At 43.0% G+C, this 20,285-nt stretch overlaps 1 protein-coding gene across 11 annotated transcripts in view; it reads left to right on the top strand.

Moving 5' to 3' along the window:
* Nucleotides 1–20,285, top strand: part of PDE4DIPP2 (phosphodiesterase 4D interacting protein) — a 207,246-nt gene that overhangs the window by 49,585 nt on the left and 137,376 nt on the right. For 10 of the 11 annotated variants that reach the window (XM_021690137.2, XM_044914600.1, XM_044914601.1 and 7 more), the window contains exons 2-3: nt 2,866–2,921; nt 5,890–6,041. In XM_021690137.2, coding sequence (XP_021545812.2) covers nt 2,866–2,921; nt 5,890–6,041 — 208 coding nt within the window. Of the gene's footprint in view, nt 1–2,865; nt 2,922–5,889; nt 6,042–20,285 lie in introns of those variants that run through there. The other variant, XM_044914611.1, reaches the window with a different exon arrangement.

A 20,285-nucleotide genomic window follows, 5' to 3' on the forward strand; every position in this document is an offset into this window, starting at 1 on the left:
GGTATTTGTCTTTCTCAGTCAGTCTTATTTCACTTAACAGAATATCCTCTAGGTCCATCCCTCTTGTCTCAAATGGCATGACCTCATCCTTTTATGGCTGCATAATATTCCATTGTGTATATATACCACATATTCCTTATCCATTCTCAAAACTATGCATTAAAGCAGAAATGAAATTCTGTCTGCACTTGATCTATACCACGGTGACAGTCTCAGAGACCTACATGGAGCCAGGTGGGTATCATAAGTGAGTGTGCAAGTTAGGACTACAAAGATAGGGAGGATAAGGACTGTGACAAACTGGAGATCATGTGTTTGTTCTGTTGAAAGGCAGCAGGTTATCCCCCTAGGTGGGAAGGCAGGCCCAGTGTTGCTAGACCCATTCATTTTCTAAGAGAAGTTAGAAGTAGGTCATCCTTGTGCCGACCAAATGAAAACATGTTGGCTAGGCTGAATTTGGCCTAGGGAGTGACCATGTTGCTGATGGCAGATGCACAGTTACCTGCCTAAGTCTGCAGGCTGAGGAAAAAAGAATCCATTCAGTGGCTGAATAGCAGCAGCTAAGTGTAAGTTTTCTCCCCACAAATCTTTCAACACATTGCTCTGGATGATGGCTTCAACATCCTTCCCCTACTTTAGCTCAACAGAGGGGGATTCGTAAGCGCTACCATCATCTCTTTAATTGTTCTACTCTCAGGGAACATTTTTAATGGGAAGTAGAGAAGCGAAAGAGGCAGATGACCTGGAAGAACCACAAGCTGTTGATCTGCTTTCGAATAATAAAAACCACCAGGTGGTGTGTGTAGTCCAATGTGCCTTGCCTGGTAGTTTGATGTCCATCTGGAACTTAACAAAGTGAAGATTCATGCCAGCATCCAGCCCTTGAGGCCCAGAAGGAAGAACAACAATTTCTAAACAAATGCAAGTCTCTCTTCCGCCTCCCTGTGAATGTGTTCTGGCTTTTAAAAAGAGAAGCCCTCTAAATCTCTGGCTACAGAATTCTTTTTGGAACAACTAACTGGGTGTACCCAAGAGTTTAAGGAATAAACTAAATGTTGAAAGCATCTCTCTGTAGGATTATTGCATTCGGCTCTCTGTTTCTGCCTTCCCCACCCAGTCCGTTGTCAAAACAGTAGCCAGCCCTTTTAAAACATTCATCACTCAGTTCAGCTCTCCTTTTGACTCACAAGATTCTAGTGGCTAAATTCTTCTCAATGGCCTGAAAGGCCTTATACGCTCTGACCCCTGCACAGCCTTCCCATTACTTCCTTGACCTTACCTCCTACTACTTCCTCACTATGTGCTCACTCTCTCTGCCCAGCCATACTGGCCTCCTTTCTGCTCCCAAACACTCTGGCATGCTCCCTCCTGTGAGCCTTTGTATTTGATGTTCTCTGCTCAGAAGACTCTTTCCCCAAATACCCCCATGACTATCCTATTGCTTCTCAGAGAAACATTGCCTCCTGAAAATTGCAATCCCTTCCTCTTCCCTGTACCTCCAGCACTGCCTCTGCCCATTCCCTACTTCAATGTTTTATAGTACTTGTCCCCAATTACTCTACACAGTTTACTTATTTGTTTCCCCTTTTTGTAAGTTCCACGAGAGCAGGCATTTCCGTCTGTTTTATTCACTGCTATATTCATGGTGCTTAAAACAGTGCCTAAAAACATAGTAGGTGCTTAACAAGTATTTGTTGAATACGTTTTGAAAAAAATTTTCCCTTCTTTGCTACGGATGGTGACTTTCACTGTGCTAGACAAACACACCTCTTGCTACCGAACCGTGGTATTTTTAACATTACCATTAACAGACTTTATCTGGTTTCCAATTTTTCTTTTTTTTTAAAGATTTTATTTATTTATTTGAGAGAGAATGAGATAGAGAGAGAGAGCATGAGAGTGGGGAGAGTCAGAGGGAGAAACAGACTTTCTGCTGAGCAGGGAGCCCGATCCGGGACTCCAGGATCATGACCTGAGCCGAAGGCAGTCGCTTAACCAACTGAGCCACCCAGGCACCTCTGGTTTCCAAGTTGCCAAGATTTCTGAGTCAGCTCTACTTCCTACATATATCTTGAGCTTTTTTGCTTATCTCCATCTCCACTGTATTTTATCTTAGTTAAAACCATCACAACTTCTTGCTTTTCCCATCCATTTCTATTCCCTCCACACTGGCCCACTCAGCAGCCAGAATCATCTATTTAAAATCTAAATCTGGTCATTTACCATTCACTCCCTCATTTAAAATCCTTCCATGGTTTCCCACTGCCCTTCACATAAAACTCAATCTCCTTACCCCATCACACAAGGTCCTGCATGGTCGGGTGGCAACACTGGTTTTCTTTTCTTTTTTTTTTAAAGACTTTATTTATTTATTTGACAAAGAGAGACAGCGAGAGAGGGAACACAAGCAGGGGGAGTGGGAGAGGGAGAAGTAGGCTCCCCACGGAGCAGGGAGTCCGATGCGGGACTCGATCCCAGGACCCTGGGATCATGACCTGAGCCGAAGGCAGACGCTTAACGATTGAGCCACCCAGGCGCCCGGCAACACTGGTTTTCTCTGTTCTTCTAACAGATTGACTTCCTCCCCAACTTGGGGTCTTTGCTGTTCCCTCATGATGGAATTGTTTGTTCAGTGGCTATCTTTACAAACAGTATTGTTTGTTCAGTACTTATTGAGGATGGGAACCCTTCCTGTGGCATTTGTCTTTGTATCTCCAACACTTAACACTGCCCTTGATATATAGTAGGAGCTTAATGAATACTTGTGGAGAAATAAAACAGAACGTAGGTGTCTTACTGCCCCAGGGATGGGGGGACCATGTGGGGAGGCATCTCGTTAATTAACAATATGTTTTCTTTCCACAGAGATTATTTTACAGAGGATGAAGGGGAGATGGTACCTAGAACAAGTCATGCGGCAGGTAAGGAGGCCGTGGGCCTTACCTTGATAAATTCTTGAGTGCTTGCTGATCATAATTCCCATAAATTATGGCCCCTTTAAAGTCATCATGGCAATAGTCTCTGAATTTCCAGACTTGCACATACCACTGTAGCATATAATTTCCCACCTTCCCAGCACAGTGCAGTAAATCATAATTGAAATACTTATGTGAACTCTTCATGCTTTTGACGATTCTGTAATTGCAAGGTTTAAGGCACTTGTAAAAAGATTAAGATAGATTCTGCCACTCAAACGAAATCTCTACTCATATACCATTAAAATGCGTACAATAGTAGTGTCAGCCTCATAAGTGAGATTAAGTGAGAGAAGCTCTTAGTACAGAGTTTGTCGAGGAATAAGCACCCGGTAAATATTATTATTATTAATGTATTCATAATAATATCATATCATTACTGAACTAACATTAGCCAGGGAGCTACCTGAATTATGAAACCAAAGTGAAGATAGTTCTCTTTTGGGGAGCATTTTTCATAAAAACTTTTAATCACATAAGGGTTCTACTTACTTTGCTAAGTGATTTGCCTTTTTCATACCAGCCTTGAAGCACAGATGGTTCATATGCACAACATGGAAAAAGGTTTTAATTTGAATGTGTTGAGGATTTCAGAGTCACTTAAAATTAGCATTTATAACTGTGTATGCTAAGTCTACAAATTCCAAGGGTCTGCCATACTTATTTTGAACATCAAGATCCTCCATTTTGAGGTAAAGATCAAAGGGCTAGGGCAAAAATGGAAGGGTAGGGATGATACCTACTACAGGCGAGATATTAGGTTGAGTACTTTCATTTTTTATTTCCTTTAATTCACACAGAAGCTCTGTGAGGTAAGTATTGCTATTCCCATTTTTACTGAGGCAATGAGGCTCAGCCAAATTAAGAGATTTGCCTTGGGGGCACCTGGGTGGCTCAGTCAGTTAAGCCTCTGCCTTCAGCTCAGGTCATGATCCTGGGGTCCTGGGATTGAGCCCCCCCCCCATCCCCTGCTCAGCAGGGAGCCTGCTTCTTTCTCCCTCTCCTCCCTACTGTGCTCTCTCACTATCTCTGTCTCTCTGTCTCTCTCTCAAATAAAGAAATAAAATCTTTTTAAAAAAAAGAGATTTGCCTAAATTCCCACAATTTGCAAGTGGTCAGGATTCATATCCAAGCTTCAAAGGCTCGTTTCCTCCTATCACATCCCCCTAATCTAACTATAATGTATTGTTCTGTTACATCAAATCGCCTTCCATTCAGTAGCCTATTTAATTTTGCCTAAATGTGGGAGAAATAATTCTTTCCAATTTCTGTTTAGTAAAGCATTTGCATTTACTTAGAAGTAATCAGAATATCAACAGAACAGGTGCAACATTACTATAATTATTATTAATTTGCAATCACAGAGTGGTATACAATTAACAGAACAACAATTACTTCGTGCAAGCTGAATGAAAGACAACTGAATATGGAAAAAATACCACCTCTATCCATAACTACTTTGTGCTGTGCACCAATAAAACTTGCTTTAAATTTCTGTTCTGATTTAAACCCCTATCTTCTACCAGGCAAGGTTCGTGGCTTTTGAAAATATACTATTAAGGACAGGGCTATCAAAAGACACGCCTGATACTGTGTTAATTTTACACAAATGAAGACACTGTACAGTGTGCAGTTTAAAAACAAATCATACGGCCTTACATTTCAATGTTTTTTTCTTTAAAACCAGTGGCGTAATGAGGAGTTAAATACTTTTAGACAAGAAAAATAAAAGCTACATTGGAATCATCCTATTTCTCATGACTATTTTCTTCTTCGTCATATTTTATCTTCTGCATTTTCCCCCTTACCATCATCTTCCTGATCCTTTTTGTCTTCCTCCTCTTTTTCTTTCTTTTCTTAGCAGAGACAAAAGTCTGAGTTGACGGCAGTATCTGGAGACTTCTTCTTGTGCTCATTCTGGCAAGTTTGCAGAAAGAAAAGGAAGGAGGGAGGGAGGGATATTTGCTCCCATCCCATGGCTTGCCTTTTCATTATTAATGGTTTCCTTTGTGAGTCGAAGCTTTTTAGTTTGATGTCGCCCCACTTGTTTATTTTTGCTCTTCGTGCCCGCGCATATATGGTCAATTGATTTTTGACAAAGGAGACCAGAATGTACAAGGAAGGAAGGAAAGAGGAAAGAAAAAAAAAAGGAAGGGACGGAAAAAGCATAGGATGACATTTTGCCCCTTAGCTCCTTTGTTCATAAGTGTATGTCGAGTTAATTTTTCCTCAGTGAGGCACAGAGTGACCCAGAGCCCCTTTTGCTCTTACTTATACTGATGCTGTCTATGGAGCTCAGTGGATTGTAATGGCTGTCATTCTTTCAGACTTAAAAAAAAAAGCTCAGTAATAAAGGGTCATTGATTCCTTCTGTCAACCAAGAAAAGATGTATTTTTCTACATCTACTACCTGTCTCTACAACCCTAAGCCCACGTCAGTCTGATGTCTCCAAAGGCTAGAGAAAGAGACTCCACTTCTTGATGAAGTAGCAGGAGCATCATATCACAAAGGGGCACAGACATAAACCAGTGCGTTTCACTGGGGACCACTATTTTTTTTTTTTTAAGATTTTATCTATTTGACAGAGAGAGCGTGCGCACAAGCAGGGGGAGCAGCAGGCAGAGGGAGAAGCAGACTCCCTCAGCAGGGAGCCTGATGTGGGGCTCGATCCCAGGGCCCTGGGATCATGACCTGAGCCGAAGGCAGATGCTTAATCACCTGAGCCACCCAGGCACCCCACTGGGGACCATTATTAATATGGTCAACCACAGGCTACTTTATGTGAACTGTTTCCATGTGGCCCAGAATTGGTTTGTATTTTGTGGAAACCAAATTCTGCTGGAATGTGCCAGTTAGAATGATCATAATGCTACTGTTATATAAAATGTTTTTGTCGTTCTGTTTCACTGGCAGCTTTTCTTAGTGACACTAAAGATCGAGGCCCTCCAGTGCAATCACAGATCTGGAGAAGTGGTGAAAAGACCCTCTTTGGACAGACGCCTTCCTTGAGAGCATTTGAAAAACCCCCTCAGGTGCAGACCCAGGCTCTTCGAGACTTTGAGAAGGTACGTCATATGGATGGAAAATCGTGTTATCCTGATTAGAAGGAACACCAAGGGATAGTGATGTCTCAGAAAAATATGACTCATGGATTAGTTTGTGGGCATTCTTACCATAATGATGTCTCTTTTAAGAGTATATTAAGAGTATATGTGTCCCGATAAATGTATGCGCTGAGCACTCTGGCTCATGGACAATTGCCTGTACCAATGATTCTGTCTTTCCATTTTTACCCCTGGTTTACTTCTTGAATAAATTAGGAAGTTTTGTTGTTGTTTTTTAGAGAGAGAGAGAGAGGGAGGGGGCCCAGAGGGAGAGAGAGGATCTTAAGCAGGCTCCATGCCCAGCATAGAGCCCACTGCAGGGCTCTCTCTCATGACCCTGAGATCATGACCTGACCTGCTAACAAGAGTTGGGGGACACCTGGGTGGCTCAGTCGGCTGAGTGTCTGCCTTTGGTTCAGGTCATGATCCCAAGGTCCCAGGATCGAGTCCCACATCAGGCTCCTTGCTCAGCAGGGCGCCTGCTTCTCCCTCTGCCTGCCGGTCCCCCTGCTTGTGTGCGTGCTCTCTCTCTGACAAATAAATAAATAAAATATTAAAAAAAAAAAAGAGTTGGACCCTTAACCAACTAAGCCACCCAGGTGCCCAAATAAAGAAGTTTAAATGGCACCCTGAAAATCTATAACAAGACCATAGTGGGCCCAGGAGACCTAGTCCAGTCAGCTGTCTTTATTTTCTCAGTGGCTGGCTTGGACCACTCTAGATATCTGGATACTGTCTGCAGTATAAGGTGGCCTCAGCCACAACCATTTGCTTCTCAAAAAGAATCTGGCATTGTTGCTTGAAACTTCTGATTGAACTCTTGAAGTACTCTGTCTTGATATGTTTATCCTTAGATTTGGCCAAGAGCCAAATTACTGATAATGTAATACAAGTCCCCACCTCCCTGTGCCCTGGATTGATCCCAGGAAGTCTGTACAATAGAACCTGTCTACTGGGATTTATATGGCCTGGAAAGAGCACCCAGGATTTCTTACATCCCAGTGTGCTAAAAAAAGAAGTAGCTCTTTGGTGCCCCCTGGGGGTTGCCCACAGACTGTATGGACTGAGGACTGTGTAAATAGGCCCTCAGATAGTGGCTTCCTTTCATTCTTGGATTGATACCTTTGACATAATATAATGAAATTCCACGTTCAAAAAAGGGTGAATAAATGTTTCACGAAATGTTTCACGAGGACCTAATGTACATCCTACCAGATAGTCCTGTGGACAAAGAACGTGCTCCATATAAACTGGCTGAGAATTAAACAGCCTACTCTTAGTGTTGCTATTTTTGGGGTTGGGTTTTTTTTTTTACTCAGAGTTGTCATGGATACTGTTGTGGGGTTTTTTTTGATTGTTTGTTTGTTTTTAAGACAGAGAGCTTGCAGGAGTATTAAGTGGTCTTGAAGACTAAACCTCCGAACAGCTGTATGGTGCTGGTGGTGGGAAGAGGGGATGCTAACAACCCCTCCTCTTTTTTTCACCCTTTGCATCTGCTGCCGTGCAGAACGGGTGAGCAGAGCCGCAGTGCTCCTCAACGTGGTGCGGGGTGCTCTCTGAGAGTCTGCAGATGTGTTCCTTTTGGTCCAGAGGTGATTTGTAACAGAGAAGTGAGGGAGTCACCTCCGCTGATGGAACAAGTGGCCAGAGGGGGCAGGGCGGGGGGGGGCTGGGCAGCGGGAAATAAACTGAGTTGGACCCCAAGCAGAGGTCAGCTGACTTGGAAGGCCGCACCTGAGAAGAAGTCCTTCTCTCTGCAGCCTGGTTTAAGATGGCGGCTTGGTCCTCAATTCTCAGGACCGGGAACCACTCACAGCAACCAAGAGAGGACACAGAGAAAAAGCCAGCAAGGGATATTTCACGTCTCTCCCCACTGTGTGTCAAGTAATAAATAAATAACAGTGAGGCGACCACACACTTCTTTGTCAGAAAGGTGGTTGCCAGGGCTTATAGAAATTGTGTCATAGACTTTATGCACCATGATCATAAACCCTGACAGGCTGTTGGGTCAGAATGATTTTCTTTTTCTTTTCTTTTTTTTTTTTAATTTATTTGACAGGGAGAGACACAGCGAGAGAGGGAACACAAGCAGGGGTAGTGCGAGAGGGAGAAGCAGGCTTCCCGTGGAGCAGGGAGCCCGATGCGGGGCTCGATCCCAGGACCCTGGGACCATGACCTGAGCCGAAGGCAGACACTTAACGACTGAGCCACCCAGGCACCCCAAGAATGATTTTCACATACATACTCCTTGCTGTGTGCTTTCTCATGGGTCGCTCCCCCCCCCCCCCCCGCCACATATCTGGGATGAGTGAGACCAGAGCAGCACGCGGATGAGATGAGCCAGCAAACGCCAGGCACTTTCTATGTGCCAGGGGCTACTCCAAGCGTGTGCATGACTATCTCATGTAATGCTCACCACGACCCTGTGAAGAAACAGAACTACCATCCCAATTTACAAGTGAGGAAATAAAGGCACAAAGAGGAGCAAAGGAACTAACCCAATGTCCCCTAATGTGAGCCTGAAAAACTCCTTATTTTTGTGACCTAAAAGAGTGAGTCCTTTCTAGGCTGGGGGACTCCCCTGGTAAAAGTATGGTGGTGTCGGGACTGGAACCATTAATGCCTCCTACTTAGCTGAGTGGAGTGTGGTGCTGTCTTCTCTAAGTGTACTGTAAATTTCCTTTATTTCCCAATAGTTTCCATCACATGCTTTTTGCTCCATTAATTCTGAACTGCTTGCAAGTTGAAGCTGTTTCATCCTTCTGAGTTTTTGTTCTGGTGGTCCCCTCTACCTAGAATACCTTTTCTCTCCTATTCCCTACCTGCCAACCTACTCATCCTTCAAGTTGCAGCTCAAGCACCATTTCCTTTTTTGGGGGGGGAGGTGGGAGGGAAGGGTGCCTTCCCTGATTCTCCAATCTCAAAACATGACCCTGACTATAAGCTCCTCAAAGGCAGACAACACCTCTTGTTCATGCTTTTCTACTTTCTAGCATTTAGTATAATGCCAGTATGTAGTAAGTGCTCAGTAAATGCTCATCACCTAAACTAAACTTGTTGGATTTAGATTTGGATTTCCCCTGCCCTATTTTCCTCCAGCCAATTCTAGTGAATTTGTGCTTCCCCCAGCCTCCACTCAGTAGTCACTGGATGTATTCACAGTAAATTGCCTAGTTCTAAGGAGGATAATTGTGTATTAATTGATTGGTTAGGATAGGGAACTGAAAAGTCAAGAAAAGTAGGCTTGTTTTTAATGATGAGTTTAAAAGAAGACAATTTTCACCTAAACTGGGATGATAAAATTGTAAATGTAAAGTAAAAGACCTTTTCTAATATCTGACTGGACTTATTAAGATCATAATAGTAGCTAATAATAATAAATAATATTTATCCAGTGTTTATTATATACTAGGCACCTTTTTAGATGCTTAACATTTTATTTTAGCTGTTTTTCAGTTCATTTTCCTAACTGATGAGATAGGTATTATTATATCCATTAGGCCTGTGAGGAGACCAAGCTTCAAATAACTTGTGTAAAGCTGTGCAGGCATAAAGTGGCAGCCAGGATGACTCCAGTGATTCTCAACGTCCTTGGGAAATGAAAGGACCATTCAGAGAAGGAGAGGTTACATTGGTGGAATGTTTACAGTTTGGTTTTATAGATAGGATCAAAATGGCAGATCCTACACAAAATCCCTAAGGGGTGGAGGTCCGTGGCTGCAAGTTCTAGAGAGGGCCTCCACTGCCCTCTCCTGTTTACCCATTTTCTAATAATGTCATCTTTAACACGAAAAGGCCAGCAAAACCAGCTGCAGTGTTTGCTTTCTCGGGCAGTCTCAACACAACCACAGTGATTCAGCCTGTTGAGGCCCCACCCATGCTGGCAAATTTTTCCACTTGGATCTTGAAGTCTGTGGGGAGGGAGGTGAGAAAAAAAAAAGCCCTGAAAGGGTTTTTTTCTACCTTTATGGAGATCCAAGTTATCACAGTCGGATTCCTATTCTAGATGAGGTGAATCTGGGCCTTGTCACTGCTGCCTTTAGGTCCACCATTCCCAGAGCCTCTCCAGTGTTTCTCTGTCCTTACGGCCTTGGGAAAGGAATGCTCCCGGTGAAGTGCACTCTCATCAAAAAAAAAAAAAAAATAGAAAAGGAAAGAAAAAACGACATCTATGCTCACCAAACCACAGTGCCCCAAGCATACTGGTTTTGTTTTCACTGGTGTCTTGAGACATTCAAAAAGTTGTTAGATGAACAAGTAAAGGCAGGGGCAATTCTAAACTTTGAGGGATCATAAGCACAGAATATTTTTTTCCCATTATTTATTTATTTACTTGAGAAAGACGGAAAGAGCCCGAGAGTGCCCAAGCCCTTGAACTGGAGGGGGGAGGGGCGGTGGGAAAGGGAAAGAAAGAATCTTAAGCAGCCTCCACGCCCAGCGTGGAGCCCCCTGGAGGGCTCCATCTCATGACCCTGAGATCATGACCCGAGCCGAAATCAAGAGTTGGAGGCTTAATCAACTGAGCCACCCAGGTGCCCCTCTTTTTCTTTTTTAAGATTTATTTACTTATTGGACAGAGCACAATCAGAGGGAGTGGCAGACAGAGGGAGAGGGACCCAGGCGCCCTTTCTTTTGTTTTTTAAAGATTTTATTTTTAAGTAATCTCTACACCCAATGTGGGGCTCGAACTCACACTGAGGTCAAGAGACATGTTCTACCGACTGAGCCAGCCAGGTGCCCTGATTCAGCTGAGCAAAAACCTCACTAAGTTAATATACCTTAGTGAGTGGGTGTAAGGAGTGCAGAGAAATTTCAAGACTGGAGAAAGACACTCTCTCTGACAAATAAATAAATAATTTAAAAAAGGGGGGGGGTGGCTTAATCAGTTAAGCGTCTGCCTTTTGCTCAGGTCATGATTCCAGTGTCCTTGGATTGGTCCCGTATCAGGCTCCTTGCTCAGTGGGGAGTCTGCTTCTCCCTCTGTCTGCTGCTCCCCCTGCTTGTGTGCACTCTCTCTCTCTCTCTCTCTCTCTCTGACAAATAAATAAATAATTTTAAAGAGTGGGGAAAGACTGAGAGAAGCCAGGATGCAAGGCCTTGCAAATTGTGTAAAAGCTTTTAAATGTTAACGGAGCTCAGTGGGGGAACTGCCAAAAGTTTGTGAACAGGGAGGTGACATGATCAGATTTTCCTTTTAGAAAATTCCCTTTGGCTTCTGCACGGACTCTGGGTTGGAGGAGGGAAGTCTAAGGCAGAGAGGGCAGTCAGGAGGCTGTGGCAGGATTCTGGGCAACGGCTGGTGGTGCTGACAGTGTAGGAGTGGAAGAGATGGACAGATGAAAGAGAGAAGGAGAGTTCAGAAGCGGAGGTGACAGGGCTACGCTGTTGATTGGATGCAGAGCCAGGAAGGGAGAAGAAGCCCGAAGATGACCTCCCACCAATGCATCTCTCCATTCCTATCTCAGCTAGGCTGCCACTCTTGTAAACTTCCAAGTGCCTTGCACTTTTCCCTTTAACAATATGAGTTCTTTGTTCAAGGTCTGTCTTCTCTTTAGAATCTGAGCTCCATGATAGCAGGGACAGGGTTTGTCTCATTCATTACTAGATATAGTGATTAGTGTAGAACCTGGTACAGAGTGGGAAACCCCTTTCTTTTTTGTTGTGTTTTGGATGAATGAATGAGGCCAGGCTTTCTTGCTTGAGCAACTTCTAGGTGATGCCATCCTTTGAGAAAGGGAGAAACTAGAGTATGCAGGTGTAGTACTTGTATGATTATTAAAACAGCAACAAAAGCCAGTAAGAAGATTTTTATTTTTGGGAAAAAAAAATAAGGAGATCCTTCCTGTTCTTGAAAAATTCTGACTCTAACTGGCAAGACAGTCAAACAGACAATTCCAATAATAAGAGGGGTCCCCAATATGCTGTGGAAGCACTTGGGAGGGGCCCTCACCCAGGCTTTGGGTCAGATAGGCTTTCTTTACTAGGTAATATCTAAGTCAAGTCCCAAGGGCAAGTTGGAGATAGTCAAGTCAGAGCTGAGTGGGAGGTGAAGAACAATGACATTCCAGGCTAATGCTGCCACCCATGAAAAGTCCTGGAGGCAGCAGAGAGCATAGTGAGTTCACAAATAGGCTTTTTGTCATGGCTGGAGCACTAGGGTGTTGATTGAGGTTCAAGTTGGCTGTGTCTCCTCCCCCCCCCCCCCCATCATGGTCAAAGCCTTCTTGTTGTAGCCATGATCATTTATGGTATCACTGTGAACTCTTAGCTCTTATGCCTAGAGAAAGTCTTACTTGTGCCTTTGAAATCACCTTCTTTCCTAGAGAAGGTTGGAGAAAGGATTATTGAAAAGCTAGAAAAATAATTGAGGCCATAAACTGATATGTCACCCCCTGAATCCTAGAAGCTCAGCAAATAATCTGTCTGGGTTGAACCAGTTGTGAACAAAACACCAAGGCCTGCTGGTGTTGGTTGGGCCAAATGGATGGAGAAGCGAGTCTGGAGCCCAGGAGTCCTTGGGATCTCCCAGTATCAGTGCACTTCAGCTGTCCTTTCTGCCATGGAGCTCATTTCAGTGTCTCTGACAGCACTATTTCTGGCTGGCCCGTTTATTTTTGGTGTCCAGGGGAGTTGTTATTCATTTTATTTTGGTTTTATGTAGTTCACAGTGCTCTAATGTGATGGTGACCATGACACCTTGTTATTCTAGGATCGGGGGTGGTGTGGGTGTGTATCTATGGTGGGGGAAGACAGCAGGAACATCATCTGAATCCCTGTCCTTTATCCACATGATGCTCTTGCCAAAGATAGGGTTTATTTATCAACCTGATGTAGTAACTCTGTTGTTAGCTCTCTTGCCATCCGGTCAGTTATATCAAGAAAAGGCTGTTTAGATAATGGGTCTCAGTATGCTTCTGAATTTTAGGGGAGAAAATGGAATGATATTATTAATATTTTAGCATTTAAAAGACCGCAAACTTCAGGAATTAGTTGAAATTTTAGAAACAGAGTTTGAGAAGAAAGATTTGGTTTTTGTGGAACCCAAAAGAAAAAAGAAAAAAAGCCAGGTCTCTGTAGCATTTGCAGTCTGCTCTCTGAGGCAGGCATCAATAGTTAACTTCTGGTAGACTGGGCAGAAACCCCGTGTGGAAATGAAAGTGAAAGCTGATGAGTGGAAAACTACTTTGATTGACTTTGATTGGCATTTTCCTTGTTAAAATGGTGTGCAAAAGTTATGCATGTTCTTCAGGATAGCCTAAAGAGTATGTTTTTCCTGTGTCAAAATACAAAGTGGATTATATGTTTTCTGTTTTATCTAAGGGTTATAACAAAACTTTAACTTGGTAAGACATGGGAATCCATGAGTTTTTGATAGTGAGTGCTAGAGAGGATACTTCCTCAAGCCTTCATGTTAGGGCCCCATAATCTAAGAAGGATTAATATACATAACACTTAGAAATGATCAGTTCTAAACCATTTGCTTTTAACTGAGTTGAAGTGAATTGAACTTTGAATCTCGATCATTAAAAATCCTTTGTATGGGGGCGCCTGGGTGGCTCAGTTGGTTAAGCGACTGCCTTCGGCTCAGGTCATGATCCTGGAGTCCCGGAATCGAGTCCCGCATCGGGCTCCCTGCTCGGCAGGGAGCCTGCTTCTCCCTCTGACCCTTCCCCCTCTCATGTGCTCTCTGTCTCTCTCATTCTCTCTGTCTCAAATAAATAAATAAAATCTTTAAAAAAAAAAAATCCTTTGTATGGCGCCTGGGTAGCTCAGTCGGTTAAGTGTCTGCCATCGAGACTCTCGGAGAATCTGAGCTCCTGGCTCAGCGGGGAGTCTGTTTCTCCCTCTGCCCCTCCTCCCACTCGTGCTCTCTCTCTCTCTCTCTCAAATAAATAAATAAAAAATCTTAAAAAAAATCCTCTGTAAAAGGCAAAGGACTGAGCAATTTACCTCTCCCAGCTTGGGTTTCTTTCTTCTTCTTTTTTAAGTAATAGCTTTATTGAAATTTAATTTGCACTCAATGAAATTCACCCTTTTAAAGTGTACAATTCCATGATTTTAGTATATTCACTGAGTTGGGCAACAATTACCATTACCTAGTTAAACAACATTTTCATCTCCCCCCACAAAAAACCTCATACCTATTAGCAGTCACTCCCCATTCCCTCTCTCTCCAACCCCTGGAAACCATTCATCCACTCTCTGTCTCTGTGTATTTGCCTTTCTCAAACATTTCATATAAAGAATCATACAACATGTGACTTTTTGTGCCTGGCTTCTTTCACATTAGTATAATGTTTTCAAAGTTCATCCATGTTGTACGAGGTATCACTATTTCATCCTTTTTATGGCTGAAAAATATTCCCTTGTGTGGTTATACTCAACTTTCTTTCCATTCATCAGCTGATGGAGATTTGAGATGTTTCTATTTTTTTGGCTCTTACTAATAATGCTTTTATTAACATTCATATGCAAGACTTTGTGTGGACACACGCTTTCAATTTTCTGATGTATATAATGAGGAGTAGAATTGCTGGGTCATATGGTGACTCTGTTTAACCTTTTGAGGTTCATCTTGGAAATGGGGAAAACTATGTTTTATATAGGTTCAGGTGGTCAGATCCTCCGGGGTCACGAGGAAGATTATTTACAGTGAGAGATACTTTTTAAAAAAATGCAGGGATGTGAGGTAGAAGTGGAAGTACTTTATCAGTCACAGGGACTCTCAAATTCACAGGGGTCATCTAATGTCATGATTAAGGCCCTGGTCAGTATACAATAGGGGTCAGACTGTTGGAAGCGTTAGTCTGTGCTTCTCTACTTTCTCAACGAGCAAGGCAGCTAACTTCTTGATGTTTCACTGTCCTGGATAGTAATGGAGATAACAGTATCTAATCTGCTTACTTCTTCACAAGATAAAATGAAATAATATACATGGAAGTCCTTTGTACATTGTTAGATTCTATGCAGGTGATTGTCATTGTGAAGACAGCATAATTATATCCAATTAATTTTGTAATTCAGTCTAAGTCATTGAAAACAGCCAGGAATTAAACTTTTGTATTTCTTCAGCTTAGATTTTATCAGGAAAACATAGGAATGCCCAGGCACATAGATGTCTTTCAAATAAAATATTTATGTGTGAAAAAACCCATCCTTCTCCTTCTCCCCGCCCCATCTCTTCCTGTCTACCCCTATCCTCCAACGCAAAACAAGTTAGGCTTCTGGACTGGATTCCACTGGATGTTATAAAACGGGAAATAGTCTCCAATTATTTGTATGCCCCTCCCATAGTGCTGTCTTGGAAAATATGACAGTTAGAAAAGTTATAGGTTAAATCATCTATTGGGGATCATCCTTGGGTCCCAGTCATCGTTGCTGCTTTTGTCTTGGAAATATGATGCCCTTCATGCTCATTACTCTCCTCCCCACCTTCCTGTGAAGGCAGCCAGAGCTCTGTCAGAAGAGGTCGACTCCCACCACCTTTTACGGCTCTACTATCAGAGAGCTAGTGGCGTGTTCTGAGATTTCTTCAAAAAGTTATAGCTTTCTCACTAGTGCTACCTTTGGTAGTATTGTTTCTGTGAGAAAATATGCTTCATACGTGGAGTTTCAGGATAAGTAAGGATCCTTAAAGTCCTCTAGAGCTCACTCCTAGCCAATGTGTGAAGACTTTTAACAAAATCCTTGACAAGTAGTCCTTTAGTTTCAGTGGTGTCCTTCTTGTGACGGGAAATATACTGTCCCTCATAATGTAAGTGGTCAGTAAGTATTTGATGAATGAATGGATGGATGGAGTGTGGCAATGAGTTCATTACATCCAACTCTACTAGAGAATTTATCCTCCTGTCTAATTCAGAGCTGCCTCCCTGTACTTCCTAGTTTCAGTCTCTTTGAAATAGTTTTTAAAAATTATGACCTATTTCACAAACAACACGAACATACAAAGGACAATAAAATACTTGTCCATGTACATAATATCTAAAATTTTTTTTAAGACTCATTTACTTATTTTATTTTATTTTTTTTTTTTAAAGATTTTATTTATTTGTTTGAGAGAGAGAGAATGAGAGAGAGCAAGCACATGAGAGGGGGGAGGGTCAGAGGGAGAAGCAGACTCCCTGCCGAGCAGGGAGCCCGATGCGGGACTCGATCCCGGGACTCCAGGATCATGACCTGAGCCGAAGGCAGTCGCTTAACCAACTGAGCCACCCAGGCGCCCTCATTTACTTATTTTAGACAGAGAAAGGGAGAGCGTGAGTGGGGGAAGGGGCAGAGAGAGTGGGGGAAGGGGCAGACTCCCCACTGAGTACAGAGCCCCATCTCACCACCCATGAGATCATGACCTGAGTCGAAACCAAAAGTTGGAAGCTTAACTGACTGAGCCATCCAGGCGCGCCCCCCCCTCATATCTAAATTTTTAACAAACACTATTTTTACTCTATTTGTGTCAGATTAAAAAACAAATATAATTGCAACCCTCTTAGCAGCCTACCCAGATCCCAGTCTCCTGGCTTAATTACTATTAAGTATCTTTCCCAAAGTTACACAATTAGGAAATAGCAGAGCTGGGATTTGAACCTAGATCTCTTTAGTTCAAAAGCTATTGCTCTTTCCATAACGTCATGCTATCCCACCTGGATAAATATGCATAATAGTGATAATATTTAGTGCCTATTTATAAATGGGTAAAGTGTCCAGGATTACTGAAAACACTACTCCTGCTCCTCTGTTTACCGTATTAAGTTACTTAAGAATAATTTTATTTTCATGAAATGTAGATATGAATTATCATAGATACCGAGTTAACAGAGTTTAAGTTGCAGAAGTATTATATTTGAAAAGAATGTCAATGAAGGGCGCCTGGGTGGCTCAGTCGTTAAGCGTCTGCCTTCGGCTCAGGTCATGATCCTGGGGTCCTGGGATCGAGTCCCGCATCGGGCTCCCTGCTCGGCAGGAAGCCTGCTTCTCCCTCTCCCACTCCCCCTGCTTGTGTTCCTGCTCTCGCTATCTCTCTCTCTGTCAAATAAATAAATAAAAATCTTTAAAAAAAAAAAAAAGAATGTCAATGAAGATAATCATTTTTGGTGGAGTGGACCTTTATTTTTAGGAGAGAGATTGGTGAGACATTAATATGTTTTCAACCATTTCCATTATAAGAGCAATCTGGGGGGTCTGAGTATGATTAAGCAAATGTGAAGCTGAGTTTTTTTTAAAGGCCGACCTGCCAGTTGGTTATGTTAAAGGGGCATGACATACAACAACTGGCTTGTAATCCTCCTACTATTGTTAGCATTGATTGAGTCCTTATCAAAGTCTTATTTCCAGTGTGAACTAACACATTAAGAAGCGATGGGAAGAAGAGATTAAAAAAAGAACAGGGGGAGAGCCATTAATGTTTGAAAAAAGTATTTTGAGAGAAGAGTAAAGATTTTCGATGTTCTATGTAACAAAGGGAGAACAAAGACAGACGTGCTGTCGCTTGCTCAAGAACCTGCAGTGTCTCTTTATTTTCCCAGCAATGCAGAGTTTATAAAAACATACAGACCTGGGACCTGCCCGCAAGAGGCTGGATAGAGTAGGTCTAGCGCGCAGCTCAGATATGTGCACTTCTGTTTGTTAAAGCTACAAGAGGCGAACAAGTAAAACAAAACAGAAACAACAAACCAAACAACCAGTCTTCCTAGTAAGCAGCTCCTGGCCCTCCTCCGTTGCCCTTTTCTTCACTGGTGCAAATCGAGAGCCAGTATCTGCCTGGAGGAACAAATTCAGGCTCCTCACCCTGACTTAAACGGGGGTGCCTGGATGTGTCGGTAAGAGTCCTGGGATCGAGCCCTGCATGAAGCCCCACATCGAGCCCCACATCAGGCTCCCTGCTTGGTGGGGAGCCTGCTTCTTCTCCCTCCGCCTGCTGCTCCCCCTGCTTGTGCTCTCTCTCTCTGTCAAATAAATATATAAAATCTTAAAAAAAAAAAAAAAGGTCTTTCAAAAATGGTTGTGTACTGGGCGCCTGGGTGGCTCAGTTGGTTGAGCGACTGCCTTCGGCTCAGGTCATGATCCTGGAGTCCCGGGATCGAGTCCCGCATCGGGCTCCCTGCTCAGCGGGGGGTCTGCTTCTCCCTCTGACCCTCTTCCCTCTCTTGCTCTCTGTCTCTCATTCTCTCTCTCTCAAATAAATAAATAAAATCTTTAAAAAAAAAAATGGTTGTGTACTTCCCATCCTCTGTCTCCCCATTATGTGACATTATGGGCTCTTTGTTTTAGTCTAGTTGGCCCTCTGCACTTTTGCTTCTGTTCTACCTGCCTGGATTGCCCTGTGTTCTCCCCGGAACCTAGCCAAACCTGATTCATCCTTTCAGGAGAGCTGAAACGCCAGTTCTCTGTGGAACCTTCTCTGATAGTCTCTCTTTCCTATTTTCTATCGTTTTACTATTTGTACAGTTCATATTGTCCTTTGGTAGTAATGTGTCATTCCCCATTTGCTCAGAACTCTTGTTCAAAGTTCAGATTCTGTCTTGTATGTTGAAGTTAGTTTGTTAGAAAAGTTTATTTTAATTACAAAAATAACATTTTAGGGGTACCTGGGTGGCTGAGGCAGTTAAGTGTCTGCCTTCAGCTCAGGTCATGATCTCAGGGTCCTGGGAATGGAGCCCTTGAGTCAGGCTCCCTGCTCAGCGGGGAGCCTGCTTCTCCCTCTGCCTCTGCCTTCCGCTCTGCCTACTTGTGCTCTCTATCTCTGTTAGATAAATAAACAAATAAATCTTTAAAAAAATAACATTTTATAGGGAAGGATGCCTTTAGATAAATTCCTTACCCTGAAACACCTGTGTAATCTTGTATACAGATTGAGTTCCATTAGAATTAAATCCAGAGAGAACCCTGGGTGGCTCAGTAGGTTAAGCATCTGGTTTCAGCTCAGGTCATGATCTCAGGATGGTGAGAGTGAGCCCGGGTTGCGGGGGTGGGGAGGGTGGGGGAGTGGGGGGGCGCCCTCTTTCTCTCTCACTCAAATAAATAAATAAAATCTTTAAAAAAGAAAAAGAATTAAATCCAGAGAGGTCAAAGTCAGTGGATTAATTGTTCATCAATTCTTTTTTTAAAGATTTTATTTATTTATTTTAGAGAGGGAGAGAGCACAAGCAGAGGGAGGGAGAAGGGCAAGCATACTCCACACTGAGTGCAAAGCTCAATCCCACATCTCTGAGATCAGGACCTGAGCCAAAATCAAGAGTCGGACACAACCAACTGAGCCACCCAGGTGCCCTTATTCATCATTTCTTTTGTTCAACAAATATTTATTGAGCACCTATTGTATCCCAAGCTCCATTCTTGGTACTAGTGATATAGCAGTGAACAAAATAGGAAAAAATCCTGCCTTTCTTATGGGGTTCACATGCTAGTGGGCAGAGACAGATAAGAAACAAAATAAACAAGGAAATATAATATTTTAAATAATGAAAATGTATGGATTAAAAAAAAACAATGAAGGGATTACTGGGGTGAAGTCTAGGGAGAGTTACACTTTTAAATAAGGTGGTCTCTTCCTTGAGGAAGTGACATCTGATCAAAGACCTAATGAAGGTGAGGAAGAGAATCTGCAGATATCTAGAGAAGGAGCATACCATACAGAAGGATCAACAAGCCCCAAGACCCCGAGGAGGGAAGGAGCTGGCTGTTTTTGAGAAGGAGCAAAGGGAGGGGTGCCTGGGTGGCTCAGTCGTTAAGCGTCTGCCTTCGGCTCAGGTCATGATTCCAGGTCCTGGGATAGAGCCCCGCATCGGGCTCCCTGCTCAGCGGGAAGCCTGCTTCTCCCTCTCCCACTCCCCCGGCTTGTGTTCCCTCTCTTGCTATGTCTCTCTCTCTGTGTCAAATAAATAAAATCTTAAAAAAAAAAAAAAAGAAGGAGCAAAGGGAAACATATGGCTGGAGCAAAGTGTGTAGGGAGAGAGTAGTAGGAAAAATGGAAAAGACAGGATGAGGAGCTGGGTTCTAGATTAGGGCCTTGGGCCTTAATGGGCTAATGAAATGACTTAGCATTTCACTCTAAACTTGATGGAAAACCAGTGGGGGTTTCCAGCAGAGGAGTAATCTGACCTATTTTAAAGGGTCCCTGTGGCTTCCGTGCTAAGAATACACTATAGGGGAGCAAGGGTGGGAGCAGGGAGACCAGTTATCGGGGCTAGTCCAGTAATTTAGGGGAGCATT

Source organism: Neomonachus schauinslandi, chromosome 4 (assembly GCF_002201575.2).
Source record: "Neomonachus schauinslandi chromosome 4, ASM220157v2, whole genome shotgun sequence".
NCBI lineage: Eukaryota > Metazoa > Chordata > Mammalia > Carnivora > Phocidae > Neomonachus > Neomonachus schauinslandi.